The sequence below is a fragment of the Notamacropus eugenii genome, chromosome 4 (genome assembly GCF_028372415.1).
Source record: "Notamacropus eugenii isolate mMacEug1 chromosome 4, mMacEug1.pri_v2, whole genome shotgun sequence".
Lineage (NCBI taxonomy): Eukaryota > Metazoa > Chordata > Mammalia > Diprotodontia > Macropodidae > Notamacropus > Notamacropus eugenii.
In genome coordinates, this window is record NC_092875.1 from 99,329,259 (window position 1) to 99,347,898 (window position 18,640).

The 18,640-nt window shown below is 36.4% G+C and overlaps 1 protein-coding gene across 2 annotated transcripts in view; it reads left to right on the forward strand.

The window, feature by feature from the left end:
* Window positions 1–18,640, forward strand: part of FAM135B (family with sequence similarity 135 member B) — a 441,077-nt gene that overhangs the window by 314,789 nt on the left and 107,648 nt on the right. For both annotated transcript variants that reach the window (XM_072602991.1, XM_072602990.1), the window contains exon 5: window positions 6,833–6,903. In XM_072602991.1, the coding sequence (XP_072459092.1) occupies window positions 6,833–6,903 (71 nt within the window). The remainder of the gene's footprint in view (window positions 1–6,832; window positions 6,904–18,640) is intronic.

Below are 18,640 nucleotides of genomic sequence, written 5' to 3' on the forward strand. Positions count from 1 at the left end.
ACTAGCTCTGCGACTCTAGCAAGTACCTTTCTTTCTCTATGACTCAGTTTCCTTCTCTGGAAAATGGAGATAATAGCAGTAGCTAACTCACAATGTTGTTGTGAGGATCAAATAATGTGTCTGTATTTATATATACATATATATATATATATATCACTACTTAAATTCTTATTATTTCCATTTTACTTAACAGGCAATTGGGAACTATTACAATAGTCTAATAAGGTAGCAATGAGGACCTGTGCTATAATAATGCAAGTTGAAATACAGTAGATGGAGGAGATGAGAGAGAATTTGGAAGAAAAGATAACACAGTGATAGCTAATGATAATTAGTTGAGGTAATTTATTAGATATGAAACATGAACAAATTAAAGATAAGAACTTGATTTTGAATCTGGAAGAATGAGGTACCAATAACCAAAACCTAGAAGTAAAGTAAGGACTTTGCAGGTTTCAAGGGAATGAATAAAGTTCAATTTTATACATAATCATTTTGAAATGTGAGTGGGAATCCAGAAGGTTATGGCAGACTCCTCTTTTTCCTTTGGTTGTATCCCAACACTAGGACACTGCCTTGCATATAGTGGGTGCTTAATAAATGCTTATTGACTGACTGAGATGAAAAGGTGAGCATATTTGTCTAGAACTTCTGAGAGGGAGCTAAAAATGGAAATAGATATGGGTCAGTCATTCATTTAGAAATGATATTTGAATATGGGAGGGAGTGTGGGTGTCAAGGGGCAGAAGAGGAGCATGAGTAGAAAGATGAAGAGAGGAGCAAGGAAAGAACACTGGAAAACACTCTCATTAAGTAACTAAACAAAAAAGGAGTTGCAATGAGTTCACAATGAGAGATATAGGAGGGAGGAGAGGAACAATGAAGGAGGGCATAATGAGAGACATAGGAAGGAAAAGAATGTCAGTCCAGGAGGGGAGACTATCCCTTAGAGACAGAGTGGTCAATATCACTTGTTATAGAGAGATCAAGGATGAGGACTGAAAAAAAAAAAGGGCCTTTGGGTTTCTCATTGAAGAAGTCAGTTTCAGAAGAGTGACTTCAACCAGAGAAATTCTGAGAGGGCAGGAAATGTCCATGTCTAACACTGATCTTTATTTGGTATTATAAGGTTCACGTTATAATATCCTGTGTTGTGACACTGCTGCTATTAATAATAATAATGATAAATAATATTAATTGCAATAGCTAACAGTTACATTGTGCTTACTATTTGGCAAGGACTGTGTTAAGTACTTTACAATTATTCTCTCATTTTATCCTCACAATAATCCTGTGAGTTAGGTTCTATTATTTTCCTTATTTTACAGTTGAGGAAACTGAGGCAAACAGGGGTTAAATGACTTGCCCAAGGTCACAGAGCTGGTAAGTGCTCTGGTTTGAATTCAGGTCTTTTTTTTACTCCAGGGTCAGCACTGTGCTGCCTAAATGGTCTGGCTGTTTTAAGGACCTTTCCAATTCAAATGTTATATATCTTAGGGGTGTATCAGTACTCTTCCAGTCTGATTGTTTAGACAGCTTCTTAGCACCCTTGCTCTGATCCAACCTGTACTCTCTATTTTGTCTACAAGGAATGTCACAGCCAATTAAAATTGGGAACCAGTGAAGGCTCTAAATTCCCTAGGGGAAAAAGCATACATGGTATTTGTTTGGATCTTAGGTTCCAAATAATTGGTGGTAAGATATGATATTTTGAATACTGTGTGTGCTACAGTACATACCTTATAACACAACAAGTCAAAGAGGCATGATCATTTATGGCATCTGTATTCAGCAAAATGTGGCATCCCCAATGCTTTTTTAACAGCCACTCTGAGAATCTAAATATAAATTCTAGGCATATGTGTCTTACTAGATTATGTTTATCCAGGAGTATGTTTTCAAAGAAGCCTTTCAATAAGAATTCTTCCAATTTTACTTGATCAAAATATTCTCATGAAGAAAAATTTGATATGCCTTCCAGTCATTATTCAGTCACAGATAAGTTGAATTGCCATCTGTGTGTGCTGTCATGGTATCATGGAAAGCACACTTAGATTTGGAAGCTGAGACTTTCAGTTTGAGGATTCCTGGTTAGGTTAGATGTTAGCTCTTTGATGTTGGGCAAGCTACATCATTACTCTGGAATTCATTTTCCTCATCTATAAAATACAGATAATATTACTTACATCACCCTCCCACTCACCCTGTGAGGTTGTGGTAAGAAAAATTATTTATGAATCCTAACTTGTAGAAATGTGGGATGATTATGAGGTATATGAAGAGGAGAGAATGATGATTACGTTGGTGACAGAGTGGCAGTATTATGCAGGAGATCTGTTATTAGATTCAATGTGGTATTAGATTCAAGAAGATTTGGGTTCAAATCCTGCCTCAGAGATTTACTGTTATTTTGGATGTCACTTAATATTTTTCCTTTTAGTTTTCTTATCTTCAAAATGAGAGATAATTCTCTCTTGATAGACTCTAAAGTCTCTTCTATTTCTAAATCCAATAATAATAAAATATAAGTATATAAAATATTGTATTATATATTACATACAGATGTATTATATTTATTTTAGATATCTAAAATAAAATATATAAATATATTTTTATATTTATGTAAAATATTGCAATATAAACATATAATATAAATAAAACAAAAATAACATAATAGCAACAATGCCAACAATAATAATAGCTAGCATTTATAGGAGGCAGCTACTTGGAGCAGCAAATAGAATGCTGCCCTGGAGTCACAAAGACATCAGTTCAAATGTGGCCTTACATTTACTAGCTGTGTACCCTGGGTAAATCATTTAGCTTCAGTTTGCCTTTATCTACTGGGGAAGGAAGTGGTAAACCACTCCCGTATCTCTGACAAGAAAGTCCCACGTACAGTATTGGGGTGATGTGCTCCACGAGGTTACGGTGTTGGAGCTGACCAAATAAAAAGCATGTATAGAGTGTTTTAAGATTTTATAAACATGTTTTGCATATATTTTCTCACTTGATTCATGATTATTTCACAGGGTTGGTGTTAGTATCAAATGAGAAAGTTACATCTCTCTGATACTGCTTATCATTCATCCTTTGGATTGTACAAGAGAAGTGAGCTCAGTCTATACAATTAGATCATAGCATTGATCTGCATCTGGGTAGAGTTTTATTACTGCTTATTTCTTTTTTTCTACTTTTATATGGTCTATCTGACAGTTGGAGTAGATCCATTTAATTCACTTTTGTCCTCTGTATGGTATTTTGCTCCTCACCTCTCACAAGAGCTCAGGGCCCTCTTGGTTTATATTCCTTTTCCTCATCAAAACCCTCTCAGAAGCAGATTGGGCCTTAACCGTCCATCCCTTCATTTGACAGATGTAGACCTTGAGGTCAGTAAAGAAAAAACTCATTAGTCAAGGTCATAGAGGGAGTTAGTGGAAAATTAAGGCTGTTAATCTATACCTGGTGATTTTTGGTCCCTTTCCTTTAAGTGACTGTGTCACTTATTCAGTATATAGATAGGTAAGGCATTTATTACATAGTTTCCTTGTTCTGGAAATATACATCTAAGAAGAGGATTCCTTCATTCAGGGAGCTTGCATTCCAATAAGAGGGGATAAAACATAAAGAAAAACTGGAAATCAGGGAGATGGGAGAAGGAAAAGCATACCTCTCGGGGGAGTTGGGACAGAAGTGAGCAGCATAGATAGAGAATCTCATGAAATGTCATTCTGGGTTGCAGTCAAGGACTCACTAATTAAGATTCCATTATTCTACTTTTGCCCAAAGTAACCAAAAACCTCTTAATTATCTAATAATGTTTCAATTCATATTTTCTGTCCTATTTTACCTACCAAATTTTATCCATTCTTCTGTTCAATTTTATTTATTAAATAAATTTAATTGCTTATTGGCTGTTAAAACGCTATCTCCTTATTGATTCCAGTTAACCAGTCAATAACATTTCTCAAAAACACTTCTTGAGAGTCTACTATGTTCCAGTCACTGTGTTCACTCATAATCTTGTTCTTATATCTCTTCCTATTTCTTTTGTCTCCTTTGCTGATGGTTCTTCTTCCTCCCCTACTTAAGCATGACATATCTCAAGACTTAGCCTCTCTTTCACTTCACTCTCTGCCTCCACAATGCTATCCACTCCCATGCTGTTTTCATGTCTAGGAAGAAGTCTGGAGCTGCAGTTGCACCTTCCAGTTACTAACCAATAAAGAATGATATACATAAGAAATGGACAAGGCGACACAAGGGTGGTTGAATCCTGTTGCAGATCCACAGAACATTTTGATGAGGAGCTCAAGGAATAGGGAAGGAAGGAAGTGAAGGAGAGTTTGTAAACAGTTCAACACTGAAAAGAATTTCTAGTTTAATGTAAACATGTCAATCTAAAATATCAAATAAATTGAAAATATAATTCTTAATAGTAGCATTAATATCACAGTGAGATAGAGAATATTCATATATAAATGCATGTATAACTATATAAATACATACACACATCTATGCATATAACATATTTATATATAATTGAATTTATTTGAATTGAGATGGGAAAAAAAAAAACTAAATTGGAGAGATTAGAGTATCATAGTTAACAACCATCCATTTTCTTCTACTGCCCCCATTGTTAATACTCTTTCCTTACCTTACAACTTGCCAGGTTAGTTTCCTGACTTCACCTGTACCATTTATTCCTTTCATTTCCTACTCTCTTCAAAATGGAATGCTGACCCTCCTAAGCATGCTTCCTACAATGTTTGCGTATCCGTAATAGTATAGCTCAAATTCCTCCTCCTACATGGAACCTTACTCAGTTCCCCCAGCTCTTCTTGATCTCTCTACTGTCAGAATTCTTATAATCCTTATATCAATGCCATTCAATTGTCAATTAACATCCAGTATGTCTTATCCGTCCTCCTGTTGCAAAGCAAGATGACATCTGACCCATCCTCAATCTAGGATGTTTTCAATTTAATTCCACAGCCATTTAATCTTATAAGCATCTGAGGTTTGCTAACTCCTGTGCTCAGGACTTAGAGCTATAAAAATAGATGTAGCAAAGGTCTTGCCATTGAGGTATTTTTAGTCTAATGGGAAGGAAAATGTACCTGTAACTATAATTCAATGGAAAATTAAAGCTTCAATTTGTGAAACATTTGTTGTGCCAAAGATTAAAACATTCAATTTGAGAAACATTTATTAAATAACCATTATGTGCAAAGAGCTATTTATGCTAAGTACCAACAGAAACTAAATAGTTCTAAGCCTCAAGGGATTTATATTTTGTTGTAGAGAAGAGGTATAAAGAGAGAGATTTGAGAAATGTTTTTGTTCAGTAACTTTTCAGTTGTATCCAACTCTTTCTGGGCTCATTTCATGTTTTCTTGGCAAAGATACTTGAGTAGATTGCCATTTCCTTTTCCAGCTCATTTTTACAGATGACGAACTAAGGCAAACAGGGTTAAATGACTTATCCAGGGTCTCATAGATAGTAAGCATCTGAGGCCAGATTTGAACTCATAAAGATGAGTCTTCCTAATTCCAAGTCTAGTGCTCTATCCTCTTAGAGAATATAGCTAAGGTTATTACAGCAATTATGTATCTAATTATTTGCCCTCTTCTCCTAGTTACTACCACTATGTATACTCTTGAAAGACAGCAAAAGAGACTTCAGTACTTTGAATAAAAGAGCATCTTAAGCAAAAGACCAGAGAACTGAACTGTAATAGAACTGTTGTTTGTGGTACAATTTAACAGAATATTAATCAACAAATGTTGATTACCTAGGGAAACCATTACCTAGAGAAACCATGGCATAGTGGATAGATGGTCCCAAAGCCTAGAAGACCTGGATTCAAGTTCTGCCTCTGACAAAGAATGGCTGTGTGAGTTTTGGCAAACTTCTTAACCTCTCAGTACTCTGGGCAACTTTTTAAGACTAGTTGGCAGAGAAGATGCTATTTTTTATTGGTAAAGAGCATTCTCTTACCTGCAAGTTCCATAGACCAGTGAAATAAAAAGTTCCAGTTTCTTTTCCTGAGCACCAAAGCACTGAAGATAAATAGATGAATGAAAGGTCCTTGAGGGTAGGGACTGCTTTCATTCCCTTTGTCCTTAATGCCTCATGTAGTACCTGGTACATACAATGTGTTTGACGAATGATTGCTGAACTGAGCTAAACAAAATATAGAGCCCTTACCTTTATGGAACAAGCAATCTACTGGGGTTGTTCAGCATGCGCACAGAATAAGTATGATTCATGAGAGAGGATATATGGAATAAACTAGAAATACAGACAAAATTCTCTAGGAAAATCTAAGAAAGGAAACGGTCCTTTCGAATATATATGTGTATATATGTGTGTGTGAGTATATATATGTTTATATATGTATATATATGCATACACACATACAAATACATGCATACTTGCATATACATGTACATGCATATACACACACTCAAACACACAGTATATATATACACACATACACACATGTATGTGTGTGTGTGTGTACACACACACACACACATACACACATATATATATGTCCTAAGAATGGGTAGCTATCCTTCACTAAGTAGACAGGGTTGTACAGAAGGGGAAATGCCCATCTCAGGCATTTTAGACAAATAATGTAGTAATAAACTTCAACTTGCTGTGAAATTCTCACTGTCTAGAGGTGTCTTCTAACCCTCACTAATAAATCCAATAACTTGAATACTCAGTGGTGCAATTCTCTCAAGAAGGGAAATATCAAATATTTGGGTTGGGGCAGAAATTGGCTTTTGGAATAAATTGGTTTTCCTTTTTTTGTAGGTTGAAAATGCTTTAAGTGAAGTAGATTTTCAGCTCAAGTTGGACCTTCATTTTACAGAGAGTGAACAGCAGTGAGTATAACCCTGAGACTTTAATCCTATGAATTCTTCCTCTTGATGTCTCTTGTGTAGTCCTTTTTTCCTCTGGGTACTGCTCAAGGAACAGACTCTTCCAGTAACAAGGAGCATGCTTTTCTTATCCTTTGGCCCATTCATGAGTTCATGGTAAAAATTGGTGGCAATTAAGTAAGATGAAAAATCCCTACCCTGTTCTGTGGTTGTAAGATATAGAACTCTATTATCTCCGAAGAACTGAAAATGTTTTTCACCCAGATGGCAATGGAAAAGCAAATAGCTAACTCTGTCTATATATCTACATATGTGTGTGTGTGTGTGTGTGTGTGTGTGTGTGTGTGTGTAGACTGTAACCCAGTAGTTACAAGAAGTAGCATAAAGGTTGCCATTAAAGAAATGTAAGAAGAAAAAGAAGGTGGCATGGCCCCATGGCAAGGGTGTCAGGTCTTTGAGTAACCTCACAATGTGAAGAGAAGGTGATGGAGGCCCTTGTTACTTTGGGTGGATCCTCCAGAGCAAACTTACAGAAGGATATGAACAAAGGACAGGAAGAATGAGTAGGCATGGGTGGACTATGATCAGCACCAGCACTGATCTGATCGTAGCTCTAATTAAATATAAATTCTATTGAATAAATTGAATCTAAAAGGCATCCCTTGTTATTTAAGCTATTAAAAAGAGTTTGTTTTTCCAGATAAAAAATGATAGACTTATTGAAAGGGGCACTGGATGTCATCCATTGCCATGTCTACCGAAGTATAACTTCCAACTACCACGTAACTAACAAATGGTTGCCTAGCTTCTACTTAAATGGGTGACAAGGTACTCATTACTTCCATTGTATGGCAGCTTTCATTATTAGGACATTCTTCTTTATATTGTGAAATCTGCATATCTCTAACTTCTTCCCCATCTACCTATTATTCCTAGAGTATTTTTGCCCCCTGGAGTGAATCAAAACCAACAAAACTTATTCCTTTTCCACATTAGAGCTATTTATATATTGAAGACATTAATTGTGTTCCCCAAACCCCAGTTGTTTTCTCTTCTCCAGACTAAACGTCTCTCCAACTGCACCTCTTATGTCATAGCTTTGAGTCTCTACACCATTAAGACCATCCTCAGCCAGGTACTTTCTACTCTCTTAGAATCCTTAGGAGTAGGAGGAGGAAAGGAAGTTCATAGAATCATAGAACTGAAGATTTAGCACTAGAATGGACTTTAGAGTTCATCTAGTTCACTCCTCTTCAATTTGCCAGTGGGAAAACTGAGGCCAAGACAGGTAAATTGACTTACAGAAGGTTGCACAGCAGCACCTCTATTTCACCTAAGTGCCTGTGATCCCAAATCTAATGTTTCCCCCCAGTAAACATTTAGTAAGCACCTACTTTGTGCCAGGTACTGTGCTAAGTTCTGGGGACACAAAAAGAGATCCTCAAGGTGCTTTCAGCCTCATGAGGGAGACAACATGAAAACAAATATATACAAAACAGTCTATATGCAGGTTAAATAGGAAATAATAAACAGAGGGAAGGCACTGTTATTAAGAGGGGTTGGGGAAAGCTTCATGTAGAAGGTAGGATTTTATTTGGGACTTAAAGAAAAAAGTAGTTGGAATAGAAAGGGGAGGACATTCCAGGAATGGGGGAGGAAGGTAGAGAAAATACCAGGATCTGAGAGATGGAGTGTTGTTTGTGCAACAGCCAGGGGGCCAGTGTCCCTGGATCAAAGAGTATAAGTATGGGAGTAAGATGCAAAGAAGACTGGAAAGGCGGGAGATAGCTAGGTTATGAAGGACTTTGAATGTCAAACAGAGCATTTTTTTAAATTTAGTCCTGGAGGCAATAAGAAGCTATTACTAGTGTGTCATTGTTAGACTTATGCTTTAGTAAGATGACTTGAGCTGCTGAATGGAGGATGGATTGTAAGTAGAGAGAGATTTGAGGCAGCAAAATCCATCAGAGGCTATTGCAATCATCTAGGCATGAGAGTGCCTGCACTGGAGTGGGCAGCAGTGTCAGAGGAGAAAAGTATTCCAGAGATGATGAGTTTTTTTCCCTCCCCTGAATGGTAATTATATGTGCAGTTTCCTTTCCATTAGACTGTAATTACTTCAAGGTCAAGAACTATGTCACATCTACCTTTATATCTCTAGTCTTAAGTGCAAAGTCCAGTAAAACTTAAATGTTTATGTGTAAATTGTTATTGAATTGAACTGAGAGTATCATGAATGGAAAAGTGAAATTAACAGATTTTGAGAAGAGATTATATGGGGTGTGAGGGAAAATAAGGAATACACAATGACTTCTGGGTTGTAGCAGTCATTAACAGCAACACAACTAGCAGCTTAAAGCTACTAAAATCCTCTTGTTGTCTCTTTATGGTATACAGATATGGTTTACACAGGCTATTTGTGCCTGACCTGAGGTAGAACATTCTGAGGTGATACTGGTCTGATCAGCCAGTTAGACACACTGAAATTTGACTCTCGTATAGTGATGTCATTTTGGTCGTCTTTGAGAAAGATGGATAACAACCAACCAACCGAGTATGGTATGAGAGTGATCTGGAGCTCTCAATGGTTATAGAGCAGTGGAGAGAAAGTCAGTCCTATTAAGTAGGCAACATTCCAAGGATGGACCCAGATAAATTCAGAGAGGCTAATTGCTAGCTTACCCACAAGGAGAAGATTGATTTAGCCACAAATGAGGTGAACTGTTTAAAATTGAGATAGCTTACCTCTAAAGGTGGTGGCATGTTGCTCTCCTTGGAGGTCATCAGACAGAAACTGGTTGACCAGCTGAGTATGTGACCCTGGGGATTCCTTTTGATAGTGACAATAGCTAGTGAGCATTTATATTGCACAGTTAAGATATGCCAAAGACTTTGCATATCTTATCTCATCTGATCATCAAAACAATCCTTTTGTGTATTGGTTGGATTAGGCAGCCATTGAAGATCTAATTCTCACATTCTGTGATTTTGTGATCCTACTAGGTTGTCCTCTGTATCATTGGAGGGAGTACTTATGCTGTCAAACCCACAGACATTTGAAATATTTATATATAGAAATAATATCTCACATTTTAATAACTCCTAAAATATATACCCTCAAATTTACAGTGTTTCATAAATCGTACCCACAAAACCATATCCACATATGGTGATCTCTTGATTTTGTGACTGGGAAAAAATGTGGTTAAAATTATATGTCAAAAGCACTAAATTAGGAGCATGTCTGATTTGTATTCAAGGGAAGACTGAAGCCTGATGATCTAGCCATTCATTATATATGATTCTGATGATAAGTAAGTCTGTTTATGAATGCTTACTATTTATCATGTTTGGCTCTTCAAATCAGATTTTATTGTTTTTGTTTGTCATTGTAATCTTTTGAAAGTCCCCATAGCTCCATAATAATAATCATATTAATAATATAATAATAGCTAACATTTGTCTAGTATGTTAAGATTTTCAAATAATACAAATTTTTCACATTTTGTCCTCACAATAACCCTAGGAAGCAGACGTTTTTATGCTTATTTTTACAGATGAAAAAATTGGGGCAGGCAGAGGTAAAGTGACTTGTCCAAGGTCATATAGTTAAATAAGTGTCTGAGGCTGCATTTAAACTCAGGACTTTTCAGCGGCAGACCCAATGCTCTATCTACTAGGCCACCTAGCTACATTGAGTCCTGATTTTTTTAAAATTGATACTACTGTATTTTTATAGTTGCCTACAGAGCCTGTAGTGTTATTTATGCTGTATTGAGAATATTTAAAATATATCTCATACTCCTGCCTAATGAATTTTCCAATAAGAGTGGATGGACAGATATATTTTGTTATTTACTATGAAGACAAAGCTATATTTAGAGTTTGAATCAAAGCATTTCTTTACTGCATTTTTTGACTGGTCAAGAAATCAGAATGCTTTGTCTCAAAGGCTTTTTAAACCTAATGCACATACAGTCATGCACTTGTTGAATGTGAGATCTGAAAGGGACCATTAAAACACAAAGCATCAAAGTTGAGAGGGATCATAGAATAAAGAATATGAAAACAGAGGACAGAGAATCAACATTCTGGAAAAGACCATGAGAATATAGAACATGAGAACATGGAATAATAGAATAGAAAATAAACTGTTAGTGGGATCTTAGAAATGATCTATACCAAGCGTTTTTAATCTGGGTGCATGAACCTCCAAGGAGCCCATGGATACATTTCAGGGGGTCTATGAACTTGATTGGAAAAATAAATTACACTTTTGTTTTAGCATAATAGATATCCTTTTTTTATCTTCACTGTTTTATTTTGTACATTATAAAAGTATTATTCAGAAAAGTGATCAGTACTTCTTCAGAATGTCCAGAAAGCCTATGAAACAAAGAAAAGGGTAAAAACCCTTGATTAAATTCACCTCATATATGTTGCAGATGCATAAACGGAGACTTTGAGTTTAGAGGCAACTGTATGTCAAAACTTTCCAGCTGGATCACAGGACCTCATAGATTAGAAGACAGAAATGATCTATGATTAATGGGGTTGGTGGCTTGTATAGAGAATTCTTGGAGCTTTGACCTCATCATTTGAATTACGTAATCCTTTGGTCTATTTGAGAGAATGTTAGAAATTATTATATAATGTTTCCCAACACTGGAGGTATTTAAACAGAGGTCAGATACCTATATGTAGATGGTACACATCTTTCAATTCTATAATGCAACAAAAATTTATTAAAGATCGACAGTGAACTAGATAGTTAAAGCGTTCTGTTTTGAACTTTGTTCCAATTCTGGTATTACATTTTTTCAAGTCTATAATAAACCTGATACAAAAATGCAAATGGATGAGTTCAGCCAAGTTGACAAATCTATGAAACAGGCCACATTGTCAGAGATGGCATGAAAATTTGTAAAGAGCAGACTTGGAGTCATGCTGTGTGAATTTGTATCTGTGCTCCAACATATGAGTTATCTTATTTGGACAAGGCACAACTCTCTAAATCTCAGCTTAGTTTTCTATGGAATGGGATTGATAATATTTGCCCTGAAAACCTCAGTGGGTGGTTGAAGGAAACTCTTTCAAATGTTAAAGCATCAAAGAAACACAAACTAGTTTTTGTTGTTGTTTTTCTTGTTTTGAACTAGACTTCTGATTTCTTTGGATTAGGGAACTCCTGGTAAGAAATTTTCTTTATCAATGCCAATTGATAAATTCTCCATTATTTATAGTCTTAGCAGTTAAGTTAAATGACTTACAAAGATTCACACACCAGTAGACTTCAATATAGGTCTTTTTGACTCAAGATCAACTCTCTATCCACTAGACCAGGGGTCAGCAAATTGTGGTCCGCAGGCCAAATTCCACCAACCACCTATTGTTTGCATAGCTAAAGTTATTCTTAGCTCTCAAATCATACAAATAAAGGTGGTGAGCTCTATTTGTCCCACAGGCAGCTCTGTTTGCTGATTCTTGCACTAAAATATACTACCTCTAAGAATGATGATGATGGTGACATGAAGAATCAGATAATTGTCCAATGGAACACAGTGCTATATTTGTACATCCCACCCAACACTGGCACCCCTTTGCCTGCTTTAAAGTACCAACCAATAGAGAATTGTGAATGCTTGAATATTGAGAGTATTTCCCAGGGTTGAGAGAAGCAGATAAATAAAATAATGAAGATTGGGTTAAGAGATTAGATTTTGCACAGGAGAGTAAAGTTTCTAGAGTGCTTTAGATAGCAGTCAAACCAAGAAAAGAGGAATTTGGAATGGGAAAAAAAATTAAATTTTGTAGTACGAGAGGAAACTTAGTAAGAACAGAGGTAAGCAAAGGGTAAGAGTAATCTGAAAGATAATTCAGAGTAGTGAATCATGAAATTATTAGAATTCCGGAGTCAGAAAGGACCTCAGAGATCTATTTCAAACTCCTTCTCAAGCAGGGAACCAACCATCCCCTGAATAACTCTGCTGACAGGTAGCCACCTAATCTCTGTTAGAAGACTCCCAGTGAGAGGCAACTCAGCATCTATCAATGCTGCCCCAATTGTTAGAAAAGATGTTTTCCTCTAACTTCTGTCCACTTTTACTAGGCCTGTCCTAATAACCTTTCTATTAGATGATAGTATGGATATTCTAAGAGAGGGACCATTTTTTCCCCTTCATAAACTTCTTTTCTGGGACTAGCATTTGTTATTCCTTTAACTGATCTATACATAGCAGAGTTTTAAGTCCATTTAGCATCCTGGACAACCTCTTTTGGAAGTAATCCAGCTTATCAATACCTTTCCAAAAATGCAGGTTCCAGGACTGATCATTGTTATCCAGATGTGGTTTGATATCAGACTATACCCCACTCATTTTGGAAACTATACTTCTATTAACACTGCCAAAGATGCCCCATTGACTTGTTTAACTGCCATATTATATGTTAGAAATGTCATTGGCTGAAGGCAAGTGTGTAGCTTCAGTCAGAGTGAGAATCAAGTGAATAAACTGAGAGGATCTGTCCCTTTGATAGTCAGAGAAGAATCTAATCACTTCAAATAAATAGAAATGTTTAGAAGGAGGAAAGAGAAACACTTAGAATCCCTAAGCACTGAATCAAGAGGACTTACTATAAGAGAAATACTCATCTGAAACACATACTTCCCATTGGGTTACCTTTTATTAAGTGGCTTCCTGTCCTGAAGGAAAAAATGTTTAATAAAAATGAGAGTGGGAGGTGGTCGATGAATATATGATTTAACAAGAGGAAGAGAAAGCAGAGGCCAGGAATGATTATGAGGACAGGGAATTCCTCATTTCTGAAAATTAAATTGCACTACATTCAAGAATGATGAGTCTTTAGCACATCCTGGATATAAAAAAAAAGATTTTCAGAAGAAAAACTAATGCTCTAGCATTATTAAGGTTTTAGTGCCATTGCAAAGGAAAAACACTGATTGAAGAGCTGAAGGGGATCTCAGAGGTCATGTACACAACCCCCTCTAGATAAGAAGAGGTAACTTTGGATTGCCTAGAGAACCTCTTTGGAGAGAGACCTATCCTTTCTTGAAAAAGGCTATCTATGCTCTAAACATATCCACTCATCATACCTAGTTCCCCTGCTCCATCTCTTTTCTGATACCTCCCATATATAGAATCATCCTTGCTGGAAATATCAGCTTTCAAGTTAATGAATGTCTCCTGGCCTGATAACAGAGATTGGAGATGCCACTCCTCCTTGTAAAACACCTGACCATCCATTTCCTTTTAAAGTAAACCCATTATATATGGAGGACACTGTAGGCATGCCAACACCAAACTGGGAGGCATGATGAGAGCCTTCAATATATGGGCTTCTCCTTCAGAGGGAGCTTCTAATATGATCTTTGATAACCTTTTCCCTTCTACCATAACTTGAAGATTATCTCATGAATGGCCCTTAAACCTCTGCTGTGTGCATTGTGTATGCAGCCTACCTCTTTAGACAAGCAATGGTATCTTTGTTGTATTAATGACTAGGCTCTCAATGTATCCTCATCTTCTCTCCTCCTGCAAACTCAAGTTAAAAGGCTTCACTGGTGTAATGTAAAGTAATCACATATTAAAGGTCTACTCCTTTTAACATCATTGGACTAGATGGTCTCATCTATGGAAATCTCCAAGTTCCAAAAGAACAGTTGCAGTGGGCCAGGATATTCTAGCCTTAAAAGCTTCAGGGATGGGCACATCACTAGGTCCCAAAATAATCCATTCCACTTGGGGGCAATTTTAATTGTTAGGAAATTCTCCCTTATGTTGAGCTGAAATTGGCCTCCCTCTAACTTGGGTCTATTTGGCCCCAGTTCTATCCTTTGGTACTACATAAGCTAAGTCTCACATCCTCGTGCCCCTCCCCCCCCCACTACTTCTTCCTGATAAATTCCTTTTAGAAATATGGAGAGTAAATATGTTATCAGATCTTCTCTTGTTCAGTTTAATGTTCCACATTCTCTCTTAGTCTATCCTTGGGCTACGGTTTTCTCACAATCCTGATAGCCTTCCTCTGGATAAACGTTTCCCTTTTCTCCTCCCCTCTTTTTTGCCTCTTTTCCCTCCTCTGCACCCTCTAGGTTCCCCTTCCCCTCCATTCCTTTTTCATTCACTTTCCCTCTTTGATTCCATCCTTTCTTTGCTCCTCTAGGAGTTTACCCCTTCTATCATGCATTACCTATCTGACTGCTTCTTCTCAGTCTCTTTGGCTTATTTTCATACCATGTCTCAACTGTAAATGGACCACAAATTTCTGTGCTCAATCTTCTAATCTCCCTCTATTTGCTTAATGATATTATCCAGTCTCTTACCTTCAAGTCTTACCCTTATGCAAATTACTGCAAAATCTATGTAATCTTTCCTCTTTGCTTCAGTATAGTAGTTACAACTGCCTGAAGTATATCCCCAGATGGTTAACCTACCAGCACCTTAAACACAACATACGCAAAACTGAACTCATCAGTTATACCTATAAACTTATCCTTCTTGCTAAATTCCCTATTTTTTGATATTTTCATTTTCCCTGTCTCTTATCACGTACTCCCCATTTCTAGTCAATTACTATGTTGATCAACCCTGCTCATATTATTCAAATCTGCCTTTTCCTTTTCAATCTCAGTGACATCATGCAAGTTTAGACCCTTATAGTGGGAATATAGATATAAAGAATGACACAGTCCTTCTCTTAAATACTAGGAGCTACAATTCTATCTAGGGAGGCAATGTGTATGTGTGTGTGTGTGTGTGTGTGTAGATAGATAAATAGATAGGTATATTTATATGTATATAGCAAATAAATACAGCATAGTTCATCATTCATTGTTATGCAGTCGTTCCAGTCATGTCTGACCCTTAGTGACCTCATTTGGGGTTTTCTTGGCATAGATACTGAAGCAGTTTGCCATTTCCTTCTCTAGCTCTTTTTACAGATGAGGAACTGAGGCAAAGAGGGTTAAGTGATCTGCTCAGGGTCATTTAAATAGTAAGTGTCTGAGGACAAATTTGAACTCAGAAAGAGGAATCTTTATGAGTCCAGGCCTGGCACTCTATCCACTTTGGAACCTAGCTGTCCACGTAGTTACTTACAGTATATATGAAATAAAATAAAAACATATGAACACAAGATAACCTTAGACAATTGGTTTGCCTTATTTACATTTCTCTCTCTCGTTTTCTGTGTGTATGTATATGTACACATATTTCTATATGTATATATAATGTATAAATATAAAATATGTGTACCTTTTCTAATTAAAAAGTATGACTACATTACTCCACCACTCAAAAACCGTCAATAATCCCCATCGTATAAATATACCACCACACCATCCAGCATAACACAATACAACACAACACAATACCATATAATACAATGCAATACAAAAAAATGGGAACTATAAACTCTTTACCTAAGCATTTAAGATACTATTCAATCTGGCTTCTCCCTTCCCATTCTTTTTTCATTTTACTCCCCTTCAGACCTTCACATCCCATAGTAGCTCAGACCTTTATACCTTTTCAGGTTTGTCCCAAGCATGCCTTAAATGTACTTACTCTTCCTCTTTGGCTAATAAAATGATTTCCCTTAATAGAAGGCTCTGCCTCTACCATAAATCCCTCCCAAGTGAAAGTGTACTCTTGACATAATGTTTTCCTAGACTATTTAGTCTGACTGTCTCCTTTACCTCTTCACCTCCTCTTTTGCTTCATACTTATAATGTGTACATTAATTTTCTTTTTTATAATGTGTGACAAATAAAGTTCTGAGAAACAAAATGTATGCATATTAAAATCAATTAATTAGGTTAGCCAATACTCAATAAACTGATGGTCAGTGGTTTCTCTCAGTAGCTAAAGACAAAGAGTCCTATATCATCTTAAATGACCACCTTTCTTCCTGACAACACATTATTGGTCCCTCCCCGACAACAAAAAGTCAACTCTAATTGATGGACATTTAATGAGGAGGTGGGGTAAGCCCCTCATTACTTCATTATCAAAGTGGGGAGGTCAGCTGAGGAAGGTGGTCTGGTAATGAGTTTTAGCAGCCTCTAGGAATCTAGACAATCAGCATCTTCTGGATCACTATCTCTCTGGCTTTCTTTCTTCATGAGCCAGGCTGAGGCAAACTCTAGTAAAAGGACTAAGGACACATGAATTTCTCCGTGTAGCTCTTGACTAACTCAGTTTAGCTGTTTATACAATAGGCAAAAGCCAGAGTCTGATTTGGGTGGAGCCCAAGACAAACTAGTTAAGGGGGACTAGAAGTCATCACATTATCAGGTCATACTTTTCAGAAACTGACTGACCTTTTCAGGAACTGGATCTTAACCAAAAAATGGAGAAAAGGATAGATCACAAGTTAATAATTGGTTATGAATATAATAGTATAATATAAATTTCCATCAATTGTTAGCTCCTTGAAGGCAGGGAAATTGATGTTTTAATTTTTGTTCTCAATCTCCAGTTCTGAGTAATGGATCTTAAACATTTTAAACATAAAATAGACATTTAATGAATTCAGTTGGATTTTCTCAGCTTGATGATGGAGTTAACCCCAGGAGCTGCCAGATCACAAATCTAGAAGGAATTTCAGGGGCATCTAGTCCAAACCACCTCATTTTATGGATGAAGAAACTCAGGCTCAGTAATTCACTGAATTGCCCAAAGTCACATAAGTAATTAGCATCAGTGATGGAATTTTAACCCACATCTTTTGAATCCTGAGTTAGTGTCCTGTACCACTCTGTCTCTTCACTGAAGCATTTTCACATGAAACATATGAAGTGCTTTCACACACACACACACACACACATATATATATTCAATTAACTAGAGTTATCTAATTTATATAATCCAAATTGAATTTAACAGAACCAATGGAAAGTACTGATGGTTATGCACATTTTATAGATTGGATGGAAAAATATAAACAGAAAAAGACAATTCATCCTGGGTGAGTCAATGTATCATGGTGGAAGGGACATTCATTAGACTGGGAACTGGTGATAAATATGATAGTTTAATTTCATATGGCATTTTAAAGTTTTTTATATCACTTTCCTCACAATAATCACATTAAATGAATGGTTCAAATAATATATTTGTGGTGTATACATATGATGGTACAATTGATAGATGGATTCAGATTCTGTGTGACTTAGACAGGACACTATGTCTCTGTAGACTTCATCTCAAATGAGAGAGTTATATTAGACATCCTCCAAGGCTCTGTCCAGTTCTAAATCAAAGGTCATATCATTTTTGTCAATTTTTTTCTTCTCAGCTGACACATGGGGTGTCAATAGCGACTTTCCCATTGGTACCTCAACTAGAAAATATCTGAGCCAGTACTGAAACCCACACATTCTGACACTGAAACCAGTGCCCTTTTTTGCTGTTACATTTAATACTTTTCATTTCTACTTTTGACTCTGATACTTTCTATGACTTTCCATAGATCAATAATCCTCTTTGGATCTCATTTTCTTCTTTTGTAAAATGAGATAGTTGCAAGAGATGGTCTCTAATGTCCTATTTTATCTCTAAAATTCTGGGCTCTGTTCATTTTCTGTTTTAATATTATCCATTCTACATTCCATTTCAACTTGAACATCCTGTAATTTGACATTTTCTGTTCTATAACTCATTTCAGTTTTAATCCTCTGTGTTCTAATGTTCCGTGGTTAAAGTTTCTTTCAATTTGA